The sequence below is a fragment of the Halichoeres trimaculatus genome, unplaced genomic scaffold (genome assembly GCF_033239565.1).
Source record: "Halichoeres trimaculatus isolate MK-OKI-2021-1 unplaced genomic scaffold, fHalTri1.1 fHalTri1_scaffold_14, whole genome shotgun sequence".
NCBI lineage: Eukaryota > Metazoa > Chordata > Actinopteri > Labriformes > Labridae > Halichoeres > Halichoeres trimaculatus.
The window spans coordinates 7,948,824-7,966,122 of record NW_027437192.1 but is presented as its reverse complement, the minus strand read 5'-3'; the positions used below and the strand labels follow the sequence as shown (position 1 = coordinate 7,966,122).

Sequence of the window (17,299 nt, the reverse complement as noted above, 5' to 3'; positions counted from 1 at the left end):
AGTTATGACAATATTTGAAGCCGTCTGAGCTCCTCCCACAATATGCCTTTGTAGGCTGTTCCATTAGCATCTCCTTTTGAGCAGAGGCAGGACACTTGCCTTGGATTGGAAGGAAGTGGCTTCGGAGGCACTGCCTACCAAGGCAAGGCAAGGCAAGGTACCTGGGCTTTGGGAAACAGCCCATGTACCGCCACACCTGCTCTCTTCCGTCGAGAGCGCTGAAGTCAAACAAGTGCGCACATGCGCAGTCGGCCCAGCAACGGCAACTTCCTGCAAAATAGTGGTCCCTAACAACAGACAAAGCTTGACACTGAGGATTTAATAAACCACGCTTTGATTAAAGCGTTTTTTTACACACTTCTTCAATGGTAAGACTTGTTTTTATTATTTGTTCCAGTTGAGAATGTTTGTTTGGAAAGGAGCTTTGCAGTTAGCTGGAGCGAAAGGGAGATGGTTTCACACGATGCCATTTCAGTACCCACTGGTCCCGTCTAAACCCTGGAGAGTAAAACTTTCAAGCCCGGGCCAAACTAAGCGATTTATAATAAGCGTTGTTACTTGACCCCAATAAACTTCACACGATTTACTTAGTACCGATGTTAACAAGACATCAGGCTCCACATGTAAACTTACAGTTGCAGTGCTCATGCATGCTAACGGTAGGAAGCTAACAGGCAATTAGAAAGCTACAGCGGTAGCGTCTAAATCCTGGATATGCTAAACTACAGACATTTACTTTCTTGACGCTGTTTTGTTATTTTGTGTAAGTTGTTGTTGTATTGTAGCTGTTTGTGTGGGTTCTAGATAATGTTTCAATCATTTGGCATTTAAATGAAGACTATTCGAGGTACTCTTTTCCAGGAATTAGCCAGGCTTCACCTTCGTAGCATTCTGTCCTCGGCTTGGTTATTTGCTGTTTTCAGCTAACACATTTGTCAGTGTTTACAGAATACCTGGATGATTACGTACCTTGAAGTAATTTTCCTGGATGTCTTCCAGATGGATTTAACTTACAGTTTGCAGGACAAACAATAACGGAGTCATTGGCAATAAATCAAACAGAGGTGTTGACACAGAGGCGATCATGGCACACATGCACGAATTTGTTAACATATAACAGACAGACAGATAGACAGTATATTATAATTTTCAGCAACTCTGTAATAATAAGAAATTACAAGACCATCTTGTAAAGATATACAATGATACCTTATTTTCCACAGAATACAAAATGCCCTTAAAGTATGGTACTGGAATTATGTCACTACAGAAAACCACAGTTTTTCCACACGCCAGGGTTACAACACAATACTGTGTCAATATTCAAGTAGACAAATAGATGAATTTAGAATTAGGATGGGATTGTTCCTAAATGACAAGCTTTTATTGAAACTTACTTATAAATATTGCGTGTTACACTATAGTCTAAAGTTATTTCCCATTAATCTTGTTTGAAGTGGATCTCAGTCAGTATTTTTAACACCTTTATGTTGTGTGGAGCAATTTCTTTTGCAAACAGGCATACACTGCCATCAAAGGCCACTGAGGATAAAGGTTATTCAAAAAGATTGACCCTTCGCCCTGATGGCAGCATCTGAAACTCCTCATATGAAAGAATCTGCAGCTTTATGCAGATATTCTCTTGAAGGGGGCATATCATGGTGATCCCTGATTTAATACTTACATATAATATAATAAATTTGAAAACAAGACCTTACCCCCCCTGAATTTTCAAAAAATGAGATATTGCATTTTTTCTGATATCCTAGAACGAGATTTGATGCCTCTGAAAATAGGTCATAGCCATTTGGCAGTGAGATTTCGACCGTCGTGACGACACGAGGATCCTTTCTTTTTATTGGAGTAATCTGATAAAGCAGCTCCTCCTCTATGATGTCAGTCAGTCACACAATCCCCACCGAGGGATACACCCACCAAGAGCCAACTGACTGAGTCCTGGATGCAGGGACTCTGCTCTGCTGAGCAGCTCGGCTTTACATGGTGAATTAGCAGTTAAAACACTGTAGTTTTAGCAGACGTCGTAATACTTGTGAGACTGTGATATTTGCATGCTTGTTCTGACATGCACTGTGAACCTGGACCACAATAATGCTGTGGTAATAACATAGTGACGAACTGACGGTAGAGGCGATCTTTAGACTACACTTTCAGCATGATGGACAAAACAGACAGAGAAAAGTGAAGGAGCAGGATGGAGCCCTGTTATAGAAATAGTTTATTGGTGAAGTCTGCCTATATTTCCACGTATGAACCATACATGTCACAGTACCGGTTTGACTCACCACACTGAAGCGTCCTGAGATGATCTGTGTCGAGGTGGATTTTCTTCCTCCTGAGCTGCAGAACCGTCCGGGTCTGACTCAGGGTCCAATACAAAAGGATGTATCCTACACTCTGCCATTTTATTAGTGCTATCAATGCCTTCTGGTGAAGTTTTGGCAAACAGCAAACTCGCTCGGTCTGCTCCATTCAATGTGGCGATTTTGTAAATACTGCCATGCTGCAAAAACTGCCCCCTGGCTCTACCCCCTCCGCCCCTCTGATAGAACTGACCAATCAGAGCACAAAGGGCTGTGACGTTGCGAGGCTACTGGAGGTCATTCTGGAAATGGAGCGTTTCAACGAGATCTTCAGAATGGCCTAAAATGAGGATATTGAGAACGCTATTGTGGGGCAATGAAGGAACTAATTGACTTGTGCTGAGAGCAGAAATGCTTTACAGGCATCCTAGTCTGGCATAGTGAAAAGGAGAAACAAGCATGATATGTCCCCTTTAAAATACTCAAAATCTCCTCCTCTGTGGACTCATATTTGCATAAAATGTTTTAGGGAAGCAAAATTAAATCATGCAACTGTGTTTGTCAAATCAATGAGAACTATTTGGGGGTTGAGTCCCAGGCAGTGGATGTTTAACCATCTAAGCAGATTTGCCCGGTCTGTGTCTGTGGTGTCTCCTCATCGCGATGCTGTGTCATGTGAGGCAGCAGTCACCTGAAGCAGAGACTCCCAAATGATCCATGGTACTGATTTAATCTGAGTGTTGTTTAGATGCTGGAAGAGTTAACCGTGAGTAGCTCTGTTTCCCATGGCAACAGCTGGACAGATGATTAGTTTGATAAATTCAAGACTGTCAAAAAAAATCAGACGGTGATAAGCAGCTGTACTGGGACGCTGCGACAAGGCTGCACGATGTGAGTGAAAGTCGAGGGAAGAAGACTTTTTTGACCCCAAGTTTTCCAGCTTCATTAAACCGCACATCGTGAAGTTTAGGTTGAAGGACATTTCAGACTTTTCGGAGCAAAGTGCCTTGATAGAGAGAAAGAGAAGAGCTTTAATGTCCTATACGTACATTACACTGCTCATTGCAAAGAGCACACACTGCCACCAGAGGTCATAAGGATTACAGATTAAGGGTGCACTGGTCTGACTTTTTAAACCCTGATACCAATGCTGATACCTGAGCTTTGGTATCGGCTGATTCTGATACTGATCAGATGCAAATCCAGTATTGATTTCACATTCTGTGCTCTGTAGTTTGCAGAAGAGGCTGAGAATTATGTGTTGGCAACTTCATGCTTTTCAAACTATGTAAACTAAAATGAATTCAAGAAATTTTTAATCTGGGATTATGAATGTGGAAATGTGTGGTGATTGAAAATCTCCAACGCTAACAGGAGTAGAAAAGTGAGGAATCAAACTTTCACATGTTGCAGGTTTCTGTCAGTTGTTGTTGTATCTCCAAACTGCTGAGTTGTCGTCCTTATCTTGCTTCATGATATTTGAAATGTACAGACCTACCGGTGTTGATGCACTCAGAAGAACGTGGGACAGAGTGGAATATATCTGCCTTGTGGATCAGTGTTGTGTCACAGATGTCAGATCTTACTTTTGGAGTCTGTATGGAAACCAGAACTCGATACCAAGTGGGATCATGCCTCCCTGTTACAGATTGTTTAAGAGGCTGATGAATAAAAGAGTCTGTATCTGATAGTCCTGCATCTGAAAGTCCTCATGTAAAAGATGCTGAAGGTCCTGATAATGACCTTCAAACACATTCATACAGATGCCGAAGTTCACTAAGAGAGTTATTAGGGATCTTACAGCACTGTCTGATAAAAAGTCTCTCAACTGAAGTCAGTTCCTGTGCCCTTAAGTTAACCCATTTAGACTGGATGCAATGGCTACAGTGTAGATAATTTTCACAGGGTGTCCATGGGGTCTTAAAAAGTATTAAAAGTTGATAAATCATTTTTGGGAAATTAAGGCCCATAAAAGTATTAAAAAGTCTTGATTGTGGTTTTATGATGTATTAAATTTTGTAGGTATTCAAGATTTGACTCCCAAAATATCCATGAATATTTATTTCCTTCTTGCGACTGTTCCCTGGTTGGGATGTTAAACATTCAGCCGATAAAGTTTTAAAATAGAGTAGAATAGAACAGAATTACTTTATTGATCCCAAACTGGGAAATTGTTACGTTAACAGCAGAAAACGACAGAGTCAGTAGAAAAATACAAAAATACAAAAATAAAAAAAAGAAATATATACATAAAGACTCTAATTACAATAAGATACAACAATAAAGATTTTGAGAGGTATATACACCAGCTATAAATTAAATTATTTCAAGCTTTATTCCTTCTCAGCCTACATAATGTCTGTAAAAATGCAAACTACAACCGTTAAAGATGGGATGCCAACAACAACTCAAAGTCGCGATTAAGTCTTTAAACATTTTGAAAGTTTTTTAAAAAGTCTTAAAAAAGTATTGAAAACAACCTCAGGATTTTAGCATATACTCTGTTTAAGACACATGACTCATGAAATGTTCAGGTGTGAAAAAATATTGATACAGCAATAAATGGTGGTACTTTGGCCTGTGATTAAATATCAATATTTCAACTCTTGATGTGGATTTTTTTTCTTAAAATAAAAACTTAGATTTTAGGTGAGTTTGAAGTACAGTATGTCTTCCACACCTCTACTGTGGTAGATGGCACATTTCAAAGCATTTTCAAAATATTTTATTCCTAAACTTGATGATGTGGGTTTTAATGCCGTAAACATTAAAGTGATACTCCGGGATGGAACGAGTTGGGTCCTATCACAAGGTTTAGGGCAGAAATTACCCCTACAGCAGTGTTTTTGTGCAGCAGGGCGCACGCACCAAACACCCCCTCCCTGCTCCTCTGCAGGTTTCCTCTGCACTCAGACGGGGCCATATTTTACTTGACCAAAATCATAAATAAACGGAGCTGAAAAGCTGAAAAAATCTGATATCGGTCTGCATTCACGCTTTATTTAGAGAATTTTCAGCGTGTTACTTTCACACAAAAACACCGCTAATTAAGGCTCTAGTTCTCATCGTGTCTCTTCGTCCTGGCAGACTACCTGCATTTGTTAATATTTGGCACGCCGCGCGTGCGGACTGATACAGTAAGCAGCGAGCGCCTCGAAGTCAGCTGTGGCTCTGCAGCGGAGGTAGCGCCGTTTTAGGACACGATGAGAACGAGAGCCTTATTTAGCGGTGTTTTTGTGTGAAAGTAACGTGCTGAAAATTCTCTAAATAAAGCGTGAATGTAGACCCATATCAGATTTTTTCGGTGGGAGTCCGTTTATTTGTGTTTTTGGTCAAGTAAAAATTGGGTAAATGGGTAAAATTTCTGGGCTAAATGTGAAAATTGATGAGTGCATGTCGAAGGAAATCTTGGCCAGAATAGTCTTTTATGGCTAATCCCAAAATGAGCCCTGGCCGCCCTGAAAGCCCTGAAAAATCAGCTGTTACCTGAGAGGAGAAATCATCTTCAGACACTCATCTTGGAGAGAAAACACAAACAATTTCTGAATCTTGAAAAGAAACATTGCACAGGCAAACATCTTTTGACCAGAGGTGAGTTTCTGGGTTAATTTCCCAGCGTCCGATGGCCTTGTTTCCTTCATATGTAATGTTTTTCACTGTGCTTTCGTAAGCTGACATATATTTCAATGCCTGTGCCAACTCAGGTGTTATGCAGCCTAACGCGTTCGCAGGGTTTTGAATTAGCCGTCTGACTTATTGTCTCCCTCTGTGTCTGAATTCTGTCTGTTAGGTAAGCGTTCCACCTCTCCCTCTGTCGGGGAGCGAGCAGTGGACGAAATGAGGTCAGATCTTATCCCCTCGGGGCATCTATTGATACGACAGCTTGTGCCTGAACACCTAATGCTCCCGAAGAATATGTTTTCGCTGAGCGGAGGTTAGGTCACATGTAAGATGGCACGCTTCCTTAATCCTACAGTACACACAGGCACGGTGGGGGGGGTGTCAGTCACACACGTGCCTCACCTGCACGTCTCGTGCTGGAGCTTAGACCCCGGTGCCCCACTTCCTCCCTGCTGATCCCCCCCTGTGATAGTACGAGGAGAGGGATGCACGGATGAGAGTTTGAGAGACGAGGGGAGGAGAGATTCAGGAATCAGGAAACTATATATAGCATCAGCGCCAACATTTATTCTTAACTTGAGTGTTTTCTCTCCCCTGTGTGTGGGTGTGTGTGAAGCAGGGTCCGGACGCGCTCTTCAGGTGCAGAGAGTAGGGTGTGTGCGCAGACATGTCGGCTCGCTCTGCTGCAGAGATGGAGGAGTCGCAGGAGCTGCCTGAGCTGCCGGTGAGTCTACCCACAGTGACGCCGACGAGGGGTGTGGAGCGGGTGGGTGAGGAGATGAAGAGCTGACGCTGCAGATTGTCTCTGAGTGTTTGCTTCTTTTGCTTTTGTTTGAAATTTCAGGAAGTAACTCACGGATATATTATTTTTTGTCAGCATCAGAATTTGTTTTCAGGCTGCTCTGGTTGATATAATTTTGTGGGGAAAAAAATAACTTTTAGACAAGAAAACTACATCTTTTCTAATTTGTTCAGTTTCAGCCTCACCCTTTTTAAGTGCTGTTTTTAATTCATTTCTGATGACACTGATGAAGGCCACAAGCCGAAACGCGTTGGTCAAATAAAGTTGTTTCCTGAACTACAAGTGTTGCTGGAGCTTTTGGTGAAGTTGTGCCAGTACTTTTTGACCTTAGACAAGAAAACTATCAAAATTTCGGTAAAGTTCATCGTTTTTTTCTTTAAGAGTTAAAGAAAAAAGAAGTCCATGAAAGATTCTTCAAACTTTAGAGGAACGGTGTGTAATCGCTGCTCTTGTGTGTTTTTAACTGAGTTTAAGTGACAGTTGCTTTGTTTTCATTTGGAAACTTTGAGCAAAAATACTCAAAGTCCTACAACAGCAAAAAAAACAAGAGTTGTTGAAAAAACATTGTTTGAAATAACTGCTTTTTGTGTATTTGCAGGCAAAGAAGACAAAGCTTGATATAGACGTTGGACTGGAGAAAGAGCCACGGTTTGTCTCCCCTCACTTTAGATTTATAAATATATAAATTGCTGCTGTTTTACACCTGACTTCTTTTCTCGTTGTGAGTTTTAGTCGTGATTCTTTGTTGATCTGCAGTAATCTAGGCAGCGATGGGAGTCCAGCGTCTGTTTTAGGCCCATCAGAGCAGGAGACATCTTACTCTGCTTTGACCACGACTCAGCTCGATCCGAGTAAGTAACAAGATGACCCCTCAGGATTCCTCCCTGTAACTCAGCTGATGTTTGATCTAACTTTTATTCAACTTTTAGGTGATCATCAGGAGCAGCCGACCGCTGATGCACAGGCAGCACCTCAAGCATGCGGGGACTCCATGAGCTCTTACGCTCACTCGGGTGAGAGCTGAAACACAAACAATGCACCATGTGAACGTGAGGAGAAGAAAGCTGCTCCAGAGTGTTGAACTAAAGGTTTTTTTTATTTTTTTTAAACAGCCACGGACACAACAGTCACGTCTGAGTATCCCCAGCAGGTTTATCAAGGAAGCAAGTGAGTACGCTGCATGAAACAAAAACAAATGGATCAAAAGTGTTGGGATGTGGCCGATTTAAGAATGAAATGTGACGTTTGTAACCATCCACTTAGCACTGTTGATTTTAGAAATTCTAAGCAGATTCTTTTAGAAATAACACAAATATGTCATATTCTAACCCTAAAGAGCCCAGGGTATGATTTGCATCCGATTTGAAACCAGATGAGATAGATCAATCATTGTTTTTGAATATAGAATCTTAGGAATCATGCTTTCATATTGCATTTTCAACATTTCCCCAAATGCTGCTTTTTTTCCGCTGATGTGTTTGTAGAAATCCAGCGTAAAGCACAGGATTTAGAGTTTTATATCTCTAACTCTTCTTGTTTTTACCTTCTTCAGCCCAGCTGTGACGTCGTACACCAGCCAGGTTGCCTTCCCTCCTCTAGCTCAGTCCACCGTGTACTCCACCTTCCCTCAGACCGGTCAGACCTACGGCCTCCCGCCCTTCGGTTAGTCCCTTCCTTTACTCATCCTGCTCACTCTGAAATCCAGCCTCACACTTTGTTACTCTGCTTCAGAAGCTTTACTGTGCTTTGGCGCCTTGGATCAGTTTTCTCTTTATCTCTGCTTAAAATCAAAATTCACATCTTTTCACAGACTTTAACTTGAAGCCGTTTCCAGCGGCACTCTCTTCTCTCTGCTGCCTTCACTTTGCTTCTATTGCTCTCTGTCACCTTCAGGTGCTATGTGGCCAGGCATTAAAACAGAGACAGGGCTGCCTGAGGCGCCCTCTGGTGGCCAGCCTGGGTTTCTCAGCTTCAGCACCGCATATACCTCAACCCAGCCAGGTCATCTGCACTACTCATACCCCAGCCAAGGCAAGCTGCGACTGACTGTCTCACAACATAACGCTGTCTCACTCTCTGCAGTTAGAAGAAGCATTGGCTTCTCATTTTCCTCCTTTGATTTGTCTCTTTAAAAGAATTTACAGAAATACTTTGGTTTAAATCTTTCACAGTTTAAGTCGAGCTCTTTCTGTCTGTAGGTTCAAGCTTCACGACATCCAGTGTGTACTCCAGCATCCCTACAGCGACAGCGGCCACCACAACGCCCACCACAGTGACCCATCAGGTGAGGAGATTAGAGTTTGTCAGGACAATGAAAACTGAAGCTAGTTAGACATTAAAAAGGCTTTAAAACAGAAATAAACTGAAGTGAAAAAACAGGACACAGTACAGACTATGAAAGTGTTCACAAACTTTGACAACGATGAGGCAGACAACCTTCAGACGTAAACCAGACAAACTAGAGATTGAAGGATGTCTGCTGTTCTGTCTTTCCTCAAGTGCACTGATTGTTCTTCTTGCACTTCAGAAACTCAACAACCCTTAAAGCTGACGTCTTTAAATGAATGTATTTGTCATGATATGAAAATGTCAGTGTTCAAAAAACACATTAAAGGACCTTAGACTAGATTAAATACATGAAATGGTGCAGAAAAATAATTAAAATACAGGATAAGAAATATTTGAGGCGAAATAAACTGTTTTCAGGGCAAAATAGTCTTAAAATCCAGATCGTTATCCTGCCATGAAAATAAGTCCTAACATATTTTCCCCATATCGCCCCCTAATAGAGAACATTTTCCATGGTCAGAAGCAGAGTTTGCTGATGTTTACACTGCATCTATCACTGAAAAAAGCTGACCAATTATCATCTAGTATTAAGAGACACCTGATTTAAAAAAAAAAAGATAGAAAAGCACTCAGAGAGCTCAGACCTCCACCAAGCATATTGTGATCGTCACCAACACTTTAGTCCTACTTTAATGTTATACTCCATTTCAGCAGACTGTCTGCTACAATTTGGTGTTAGTTGCAGGTTTGTACGATAATTTGTTACCTGACAGTGTTGAAAATGATGATGACCCAGTTCATATTTCATATTCCAGATCTTAGTATCCAGAATATTGTCAGGATCTGGATCATACTTTTAAATCTGTCAGAAATTATGGTGACCTTGTCTTGTATTGTTCTGCAAAGCAATCCGACCATTTATCGTGGAGTTATATACACATATGGTGAAAACAGCCCTATCTCACAATGATAAAGAATCATAAAAAAAAAAACCTGGATCCAGACGGTGATCCAGATCACTTTCAAAATCTAATCACTTCTTCCTTATCCCATTTTAAACATTTCCTGAAAATGTTATCAAGATCCATTTGTTACTTTTTGAGTTATGTTCACAGACAAACAAACAAACTCTACCAAAAACATAACCTCCTTGGCAGAGGTAATAAGTGACTTTCTTAGAAAGTGCTGGATTCTGAGGATTTAACATTCATTAAATCTGTGGGAGAAACTCTTTGTAGAAGGAAACTTTGTCAATAAGATCTGTTTCTACCTTCTGCCATATTCAGCCTTTTCCTCAAGATACCAGAAGAGTCCTGTAGTTTCCTTGCACCAGCCCACTCATGATCACATCTCTCTTTATCCCTGCAGGAGTTCAGCAGCTACAACTCTCTGGGACAGGCTCAGTTCTCTCAGTACTACACTCTGCCTCCCAGCTACGTCCCTGCAGGGCTGCCCAGCAGCGAGGAACAAGGCGCCGGTGTGGAGGCGACCGGATACTCTGCTGTGAAGTCAGAGGAGGCTGCGTCAGCCGGACTGCCTCCCAGAGGTGAGTTAATATCATCAGTTTATCATCAGGGGGGTGGCTGTTTCAGAATCTCTGTGTCATCATATTAATCTTTCATCCCCCACGCTTTGAATCATCTGGAGCTCTCTCTCTGCACTGTAGTTCATAGATTTTTGTCCTGTTACAGAATGTGTGATGTTTTCTTCAGATGCTCATGTCAGACTTTGTTACACTCAGACGCGTCTCCACCAGAGAACCTCCCGACAGGTGCAGCTCTGCCCACAGGAGTGTCTCTCCCTGCTGGAGTCAGAGATCAGGACGAGGTTGGACGGAGGAACTCTGTTGGTAAAGCAAAAGCCAAAGTGAAAAAGCCTGAGAACTCTTCACCTACTGAAAGTGACCTGGAGGTAACAGCTGATCCAACTTATCACACATAAACAAATCCTCAAAGGTTTCAGAGCTCTGGATGTGACTCAACTCTTCTTCTCTTTCAGCGTATTTTCCTCTGGGATCTGGATGAGACCATCATCATATTCCACTCACTGCTCACCGGCTCCTTCGCACAAAAGTTTGGAAAGGTCTGTCTCTTTTATCTTGCAGAATATTGACGCTACATCTTCAACGTTAAAAAGTCTGACACCATTTTTTTCTTTATTCACTCAGGAGCCAGCGACCATGCTGAACTTGGGCCTGCAGATGGAGGAGCTGATCTTTGAGCTGGCAGACACTCACCTCTTCTTCAACGACCTGGAGGTACAGTGAGAGAAACTCAGACCAGTGCAGTTACAGCAGGAACAAAGCGGCGTGTTTGATAGAATTCTTTCTTCCTGGTTTGTTTTAGGAGTGTGATCAAGTCCACGTTGAAGATGTCGCCTCTGATGATAACGGACAGGACTTAAGGTCTCTTAAAAACCATTCAGTGAACCCTGAAACTCCTCACACACTGATTATCACTCCTACTTTGAAATCTAAATTTGAAGTTTTCTCCTCACTTTAGTAACTATAACTTCCTGGCTGACGGCTTCAACGGTCCCAGCGGTGGTGGGGCTTCAGGAGCCACAGCAGGAGTCCAGGGCGGCGTGGAGTGGATGCGCAAACTGGCCTTTCGGTACCGTCGACTAAAAGAGATCTACAACAGTTATAAAGGGAATGTTGGAGGTGAGTTTTCAGCTGTGGGAAATCTGTCTTTTTTTTTTTTTGTATCTATCTAAAACAAAGAATGTGTCCTCATCTTTTCTCATCGCCCCTGTCACCCATCAAGGCCTGTTGAGTCCCATGAAGAGGGAGCTGCTCGTGAGGCTTCAGTCAGAGATTGAAAATGTTACTGATTCGTGGCTCAACACAGCACTGAAGTCACTGCTGCTCATTCAGTCCAGGTATGAACCTCAGAAACTGTTAATGGAGTTATTGTGACAAGTCATCAAAATGAGAAACTAAGTGATACCAAAAGTCATGACTTTATGTCTCATAATTAAACTTTTTATGCCGTCATTTTGACTTTTTGATAATTATAACTTTATGACTAATGATAATGACTTCCTATCATAATTTTTACTTTTTAATCCAATCATGATTACTATATCCTATAACTGAAACCTTATCATAATTTTGATTTAACTCAAAATTTCAATTTTGCATCTGATTATTTTGATGTTTTATCCCAAAATTTTATATTATTTTATAAATTAAAAAATATATCATTTCAACATTTGTCATCTCATAATTATGTTTTTATCTCATAATTTCAATTTAATTTTCAATTTTTAATCTCATATGACTTTATCATAATTTTGACTGATCTCATAATTTCAACTTTTCATCTGATAACTTTGATGTTTTATCCCAAAATTTTAAGTAATTATCTTATAATGATGACATTTTATCATTCAAACTTTTTTACCTCATAATTTTGAATTTTTAATCTCATAATTTTAATTTGTATGACTTTTTATTTCGTCACTTGACTTTGTGTCTTAATTTTTACTCTTTGATCTTATAATTATAATTTTCTTCCTTAGCTATAACTTTTTATCATAAGTTTGACTTTTAAATCTTATAATCTTGACCCTCTATCTTACAATTTCCCTTTTTTTAATCTCATTCGTTTTGTTTTTTATTTCATAAATGTAAAATTTTATCTCATACTTGTAACTTTATCTTTTAACTTTGACTTCCAATCTCATTTTTGAGACTTAATATTATGTTTTTTTTCCCTAAATGTCACTGTCAGCTTTATTTATATAGCACATTGAAAATAGCCAGTGGCCTACCAAAGTGCTTTAACAGAAAAAAGTAGAAATAATGTCAACAGTACAAGCTCTGAAAAAAAAACGTATAAAAAAAACATGTAAAAGTCTCCCACTGTTTTCCTTTTTTTTTTACCTTTCAAAAATAGTTCACAGATCTTTTACGATGTAATGACATAAAAATGAGACAGTTTTTGTAAAATGTCAAAATATATACAGATGTTTGAAAATGTGTGTACTCCAGGATCTGAAACCAATTCACAAAAACAGATGAAACTCTTTACAGTAAAAGATTTTCCACAATAAAGCTTGTGTGTGTTGTTTTTTTTTTATGTTTTGATTGTGTGTGTGTGCGTAAATCTCACCAACAGGGGGAAGTGTATGAACGTGTTGGTCACCACCACTCAGCTGGTTCCAGCTCTGGCCAAAGTGCTGCTCTACGGCCTGGGAGACGTTTTCCCCATCGAGAACATCTACAGCGCCACAAAAATAGGTCCACGTGAAAACGATCAGTATGATGAATGTGTCAGATGCTGCTTTAAGTGCTCGTTTTCTCATGGTTTCCTCTGTGTTTCCTCTGTCGTGCAGGGAAGGAGAGTTGCTTTGAGAGGATCGTGTCTCGCTTTGGGAAGAAGGTGACGTATGTGGTGATAGGAGACGGTCGAGATGAAGAGTTTGCAGCAAAACAGGTGAAGTTATAGGTTTAAGTGCCTGCTTTTAATTTAAAGTTGTAATGTCCTGAAACGTCTTTAATAATTTATTTTATGACACAGTCACATTTCTAAAACATCTTTATTCGTGTCTCTCTGTAGCACAACATGCCTTTCTGGCGGGTCTCCACTCACGGCGACCTCGTGTCCTTGCACCAAGCGCTGGAACTGGACTTCTTGTAAAGGACGCGGCCTTCAAAGTGGCACGCTGAAAGGAACTAGTCGTCCTGTTGGTTTGTGGAGTGACGTGTTAGAAAACCCTCCACCTCTCAAACGGTACACACTCTTATATTAGAAAACGCCTGCCTGCCCTCTCAGACTCACTGCGCGGTGTGTGTGACAGTAACGTGCAGAGGCAGACTCTGGGTCGGAGCTGGGTGTGAGAAACAGACCGGACACATCACGTTGGTCAGAGTTCCTTCAGCACTCCGTCCTTAACGGCAGCTAACCTCAACACGGCTGAAACTGGCACTGACACGGACACAAAGGGAAGACATCTTTTTTTATGCCCTCCTCTTTTTTTTCTTTAAGTATCAAAACTATCATGCAGTGAAAACAATCCCTCTTTTCTACGCATCTTTGTGAATTTGTTGACGTTGTTGCGCGACAGTTTGCAGTTTGGGTTGTAACTTTTCGTTTTGATTCTGTTCTGAAGAATATCAAAGCAAGTTTGTTCAAAAGCTGTTTCTAAGTTGTTTTGATTTTATTCAAAGAATCAGTTTGATGAAGCATCAGATAATTTCCTTATTGTGCAACCATTCAGTTATTTATCACAAGGTACTATGTGCGGTAAAACAAAAAACTTGTTCATGACCTCCCCTCCTGACCTGACCTCATCACATTGTCAGCTGCCCTGACCTCTCTGTTTGTTCCTCTCGGCTTTAACATCCTGTTTCTGTGCGCGTGTGTGTCATGTGTGGTCAGTGAGCGTGGGCAGCGGAGGATCATTCTTCAGTTCTCCTCTGACAAACCGGCCTCTCTCTATTACACAGTGATCAGAAACTGATAACAGAATTTTACACTGACTTTGGGTGTTTATCCTTCAGGTTTGTTTCCAGTAGTGTTAAAAATAAGACGATTAAGCAAGTTAACACTTTGAGAGAAAATGTATACATCCAACAATGCCCAAATATTTAAGTTATTCAAAGTTAAACGTGTCCAGTGTTTAGCTAACAGCTTTTGAAAGCAAACTCATGACAGACTAGCATCTGCTTGGATGCAGTGTGTAGAAAAAAATTCAGGAACTTTGCTCTTAAGTTGAAATAGGGGAAATCTTAATGAAGGATGCAGTTTTTTTTATTGACTTCTGCTTTTTGAATTTCCATAAAGTCTACATTAGTAATGCCATTCATTTTGTTGTATCTGTATTCCTCCAGAAATTGATGAAAAAGTAAGATACCTGGAGTCAAAGTTGATGTTTTAATGCCTTTTTTTTCATAGATCATCCAAAATTCAGCTTCCTCAGCTTTAGTCACAAGAGTCTGTCAAAGTGTGTTCGACATGATTGGTTTTGCTGGAGAGGAAAATAAGACATATAGATTGAAGCACATAAGACATAAGGACACCAAAGAGCAGGATTTAGATTTCTTGTCTTTGACCAAAGCTCAAGTTTAGCCTCAGTTTTCAGAAGCAGCAGCAGCACCTGAAAGCTCAGGTTCACTCGCAGTATGAGGGCTCTGGGTGCTGTTACCCGTCTCCAGGTGCCCATTGTCCCATAATCCATCCATGCTCACACCTGTCAGCCTCTGACTCAGCTGATACATTGTTTGGTTTAGCTAAGAGGAGTAACTTAACCAGGGCTAAAAAATAACAAGTTACATCTCCAATATGCCAACATGTTTTTTGCAACAAAATGTAAAGTCTGGTCATTTACTGAAAAAAACACATCCCTAAATTTTTTTTTCTCTTTTCAAATTGCATTTTAGTCCCGCTGACAGTGTGACATTGTGATTTATCTTTATTGTGACTTAAAAAAGTTTCCTTTGCCTTAAATTCAACCGCTTTGCTTTTGTGTTTCTCTCATGACGATAACTATTTGAGTTTTGGAGAGCCGGTTGGTCAGAGAAGCAATTGGAGGACACCTAACTTTTTTTTATTTGGGAAGAAAAAAAATCTGGTTAGGAGAAGAGAAAACTGCCCTAGTCTTTAATCTCTGACAGCTCTAATGTCAGAATATTTTTCTTTTTCAAACTAACACAAAAAAGTAAACTATTACGGGAAAACAGGTGATTTTCTTTTGTTGGTCTTTTCACCGGAAGACCACATTACCGCAACAGCAGAATTCCTTGATTTCGTCACTCAGCCACATGACAACCCACAATCCTGTACGCCGTACAGATGTGGGGAAAAAACCGACTGTGCAATACATTTGTACTTTTCTCATTAACTGTATTTCAAGGGATGTTTCATTTGTAGTCAAAAGCAGAAAGGGTCGAGTGTAGGAGAGAACAATACTGAGCCTGAAGAAGATTTACACACATGCAGCTTGACCGTTAAGAATGTGTATTTTTGTGTTAAACTTCTTGTTTGTGTGTGCATATTTATATTGTGCCTTTGAACCATAACCCGTATGCTTAATCTCAAAGGGAAATGTGTAAGACTTTTGTTTGAGACATTTATCACTGCATTGTTCTATTATCCAAAGTGTTATCTTACTTTTTTTAAACCGAGTCTTTTTTAAGTGCTGTTGTAACTTTGTTTTAATGTATTCAGGGTTTTTTTTTCTCTGCACTGTATTTGAAAGGTCTCCTTAAAATGGCTTACAGTTTCAGGTCTCAAAACGTAGACATCTCAACTTTGAGGGGCTATATATTTGTGTTTTTTCACGACTTATCTCGTCAAATCTCATTTTCTGCTTTAATGCTTGCTCTGTATTTGATTTGCTTTCTTTTTATTAACATTTTTATGTGTATTTCTTTGCTGTGAAATGCTTAGTGTTGCTTAGAGACAATCACAAATTACACGACGTGGTGTTTTGTTTTGTTTTTAACTGCAGATCAGTTTAATTATTTCTGCTCATTGAATGTGTTAAGTGTATTTCTTTACTTTGTCTGCATGTCATGTTTATATCTAAGTATACCATGGCCGTAAAAAAAAAGTGACCATGCTTTGTTAGAGGGTCTGTATTCTTCTTCTACATGTCTGCTTTTTTTCAATGCCAAATACTCTGTGAGTGTTTTTTTAATGCTTGAGTGTTCTTTGATTTTCTGTTTGTTCCTTTAAAGCATTTCATCTCATTGTCAAGGAAACAGCTTTAGTATGATCCTGTAGACTGAACTCAATCATATTAAGAATAATCAATGCTAATTTAATACATTAATCACTATTTTCCCCACAGTAGCTCTTTGGGACCTCCATATAGTCCCGTAAAGTTTTCCTGTGTACCTGAGACTCTCATTACAGTGTAAATAAATTTTCAAAAGTTTCTGACTTTGGCGTCTTTGTTGTTGTAATAGCATAATACCATGAGCATTACGCCATTTCCAAACACATATCTGTAAGATATCTATATGTTTCTTAAAAAATTCTAATGGATCTAGGTTTTTAAGGCATACTGTAGTTATTCTGAAAATACTTAGTACGCACTACACTACTTTGTTTTTTTAGATTACACTAAAGAGTGTGAATCCTGTTGGTTTGAGAAATCTGAATCCACTAGGTCTACCAGTCAAGGATACTACCAACACCCAAAAAACTTGCAGTATTGAAAAGGATAAAGTTGTTTTGTTTGTATATCAAACCCCTTTCAAAACTAGCTAAGCCAACGTTAGCTATGTAGCTCAGGACAAACCTTGAAGATAGCCAAT

The 17,299-nt window shown here is 40.0% G+C and overlaps 1 protein-coding gene across 3 annotated transcripts; it reads left to right on the top strand.

Annotated features, from left to right (window-relative positions):
• Positions 1-221: 221 nt before the first annotated feature.
• Positions 222-16,891, top strand: eya3 (EYA transcriptional coactivator and phosphatase 3). Of its 3 annotated transcripts, none has more exons than XM_074686817.1 (19): positions 222-368; positions 6,562-6,666; positions 7,343-7,392; positions 7,501-7,595; positions 7,674-7,757; positions 7,857-7,911; positions 8,297-8,406; positions 8,638-8,775; positions 8,943-9,028; positions 10,402-10,579; positions 10,775-10,944; positions 11,032-11,115; positions 11,201-11,290; positions 11,379-11,437; positions 11,535-11,695; positions 11,799-11,913; positions 13,155-13,276; positions 13,372-13,472; positions 13,596-16,891. In XM_074686817.1, the coding sequence occupies exons 2-19, from the start codon at positions 6,610-6,612 to the stop codon at positions 13,674-13,676; spliced, it is 1,836 nt and encodes a 611-aa protein (XP_074542918.1). In that variant the 5' UTR covers positions 222-368; positions 6,562-6,609; the 3' UTR covers positions 13,677-16,891. The 3 variants fall into 3 exon arrangements, with proteins under 3 accessions (XP_074542918.1, XP_074542920.1, XP_074542919.1); XM_074686818.1 differs by having other exon boundaries at positions 234-368; positions 6,559-6,666; XM_074686819.1 differs by lacking the exon at positions 8,638-8,775.
• Positions 16,892-17,299: the final 408 nt, after the last annotated feature.

Bases quoted from the DNA above. Each gene is read 5' to 3' on its own strand.
- eya3 (XM_074686817.1), top strand. From the start codon at position 6,610: ATGTCGGCTCGCTCTGCTGCAGAGATGGAGGAGTCGCAGGAGCTGCCT. The intron at 8,407-8,637 runs GTTAGTCCCTTC...TGTCACCTTCAG, and splicing joins CTACGGCCTCCCGCCCTTCG to GTGCTATGTGGCCAGGCATT. The intron at 10,580-10,774 runs GTGAGTTAATAT...TGTTACACTCAG, and splicing joins AGCCGGACTGCCTCCCAGAG to ACGCGTCTCCACCAGAGAAC.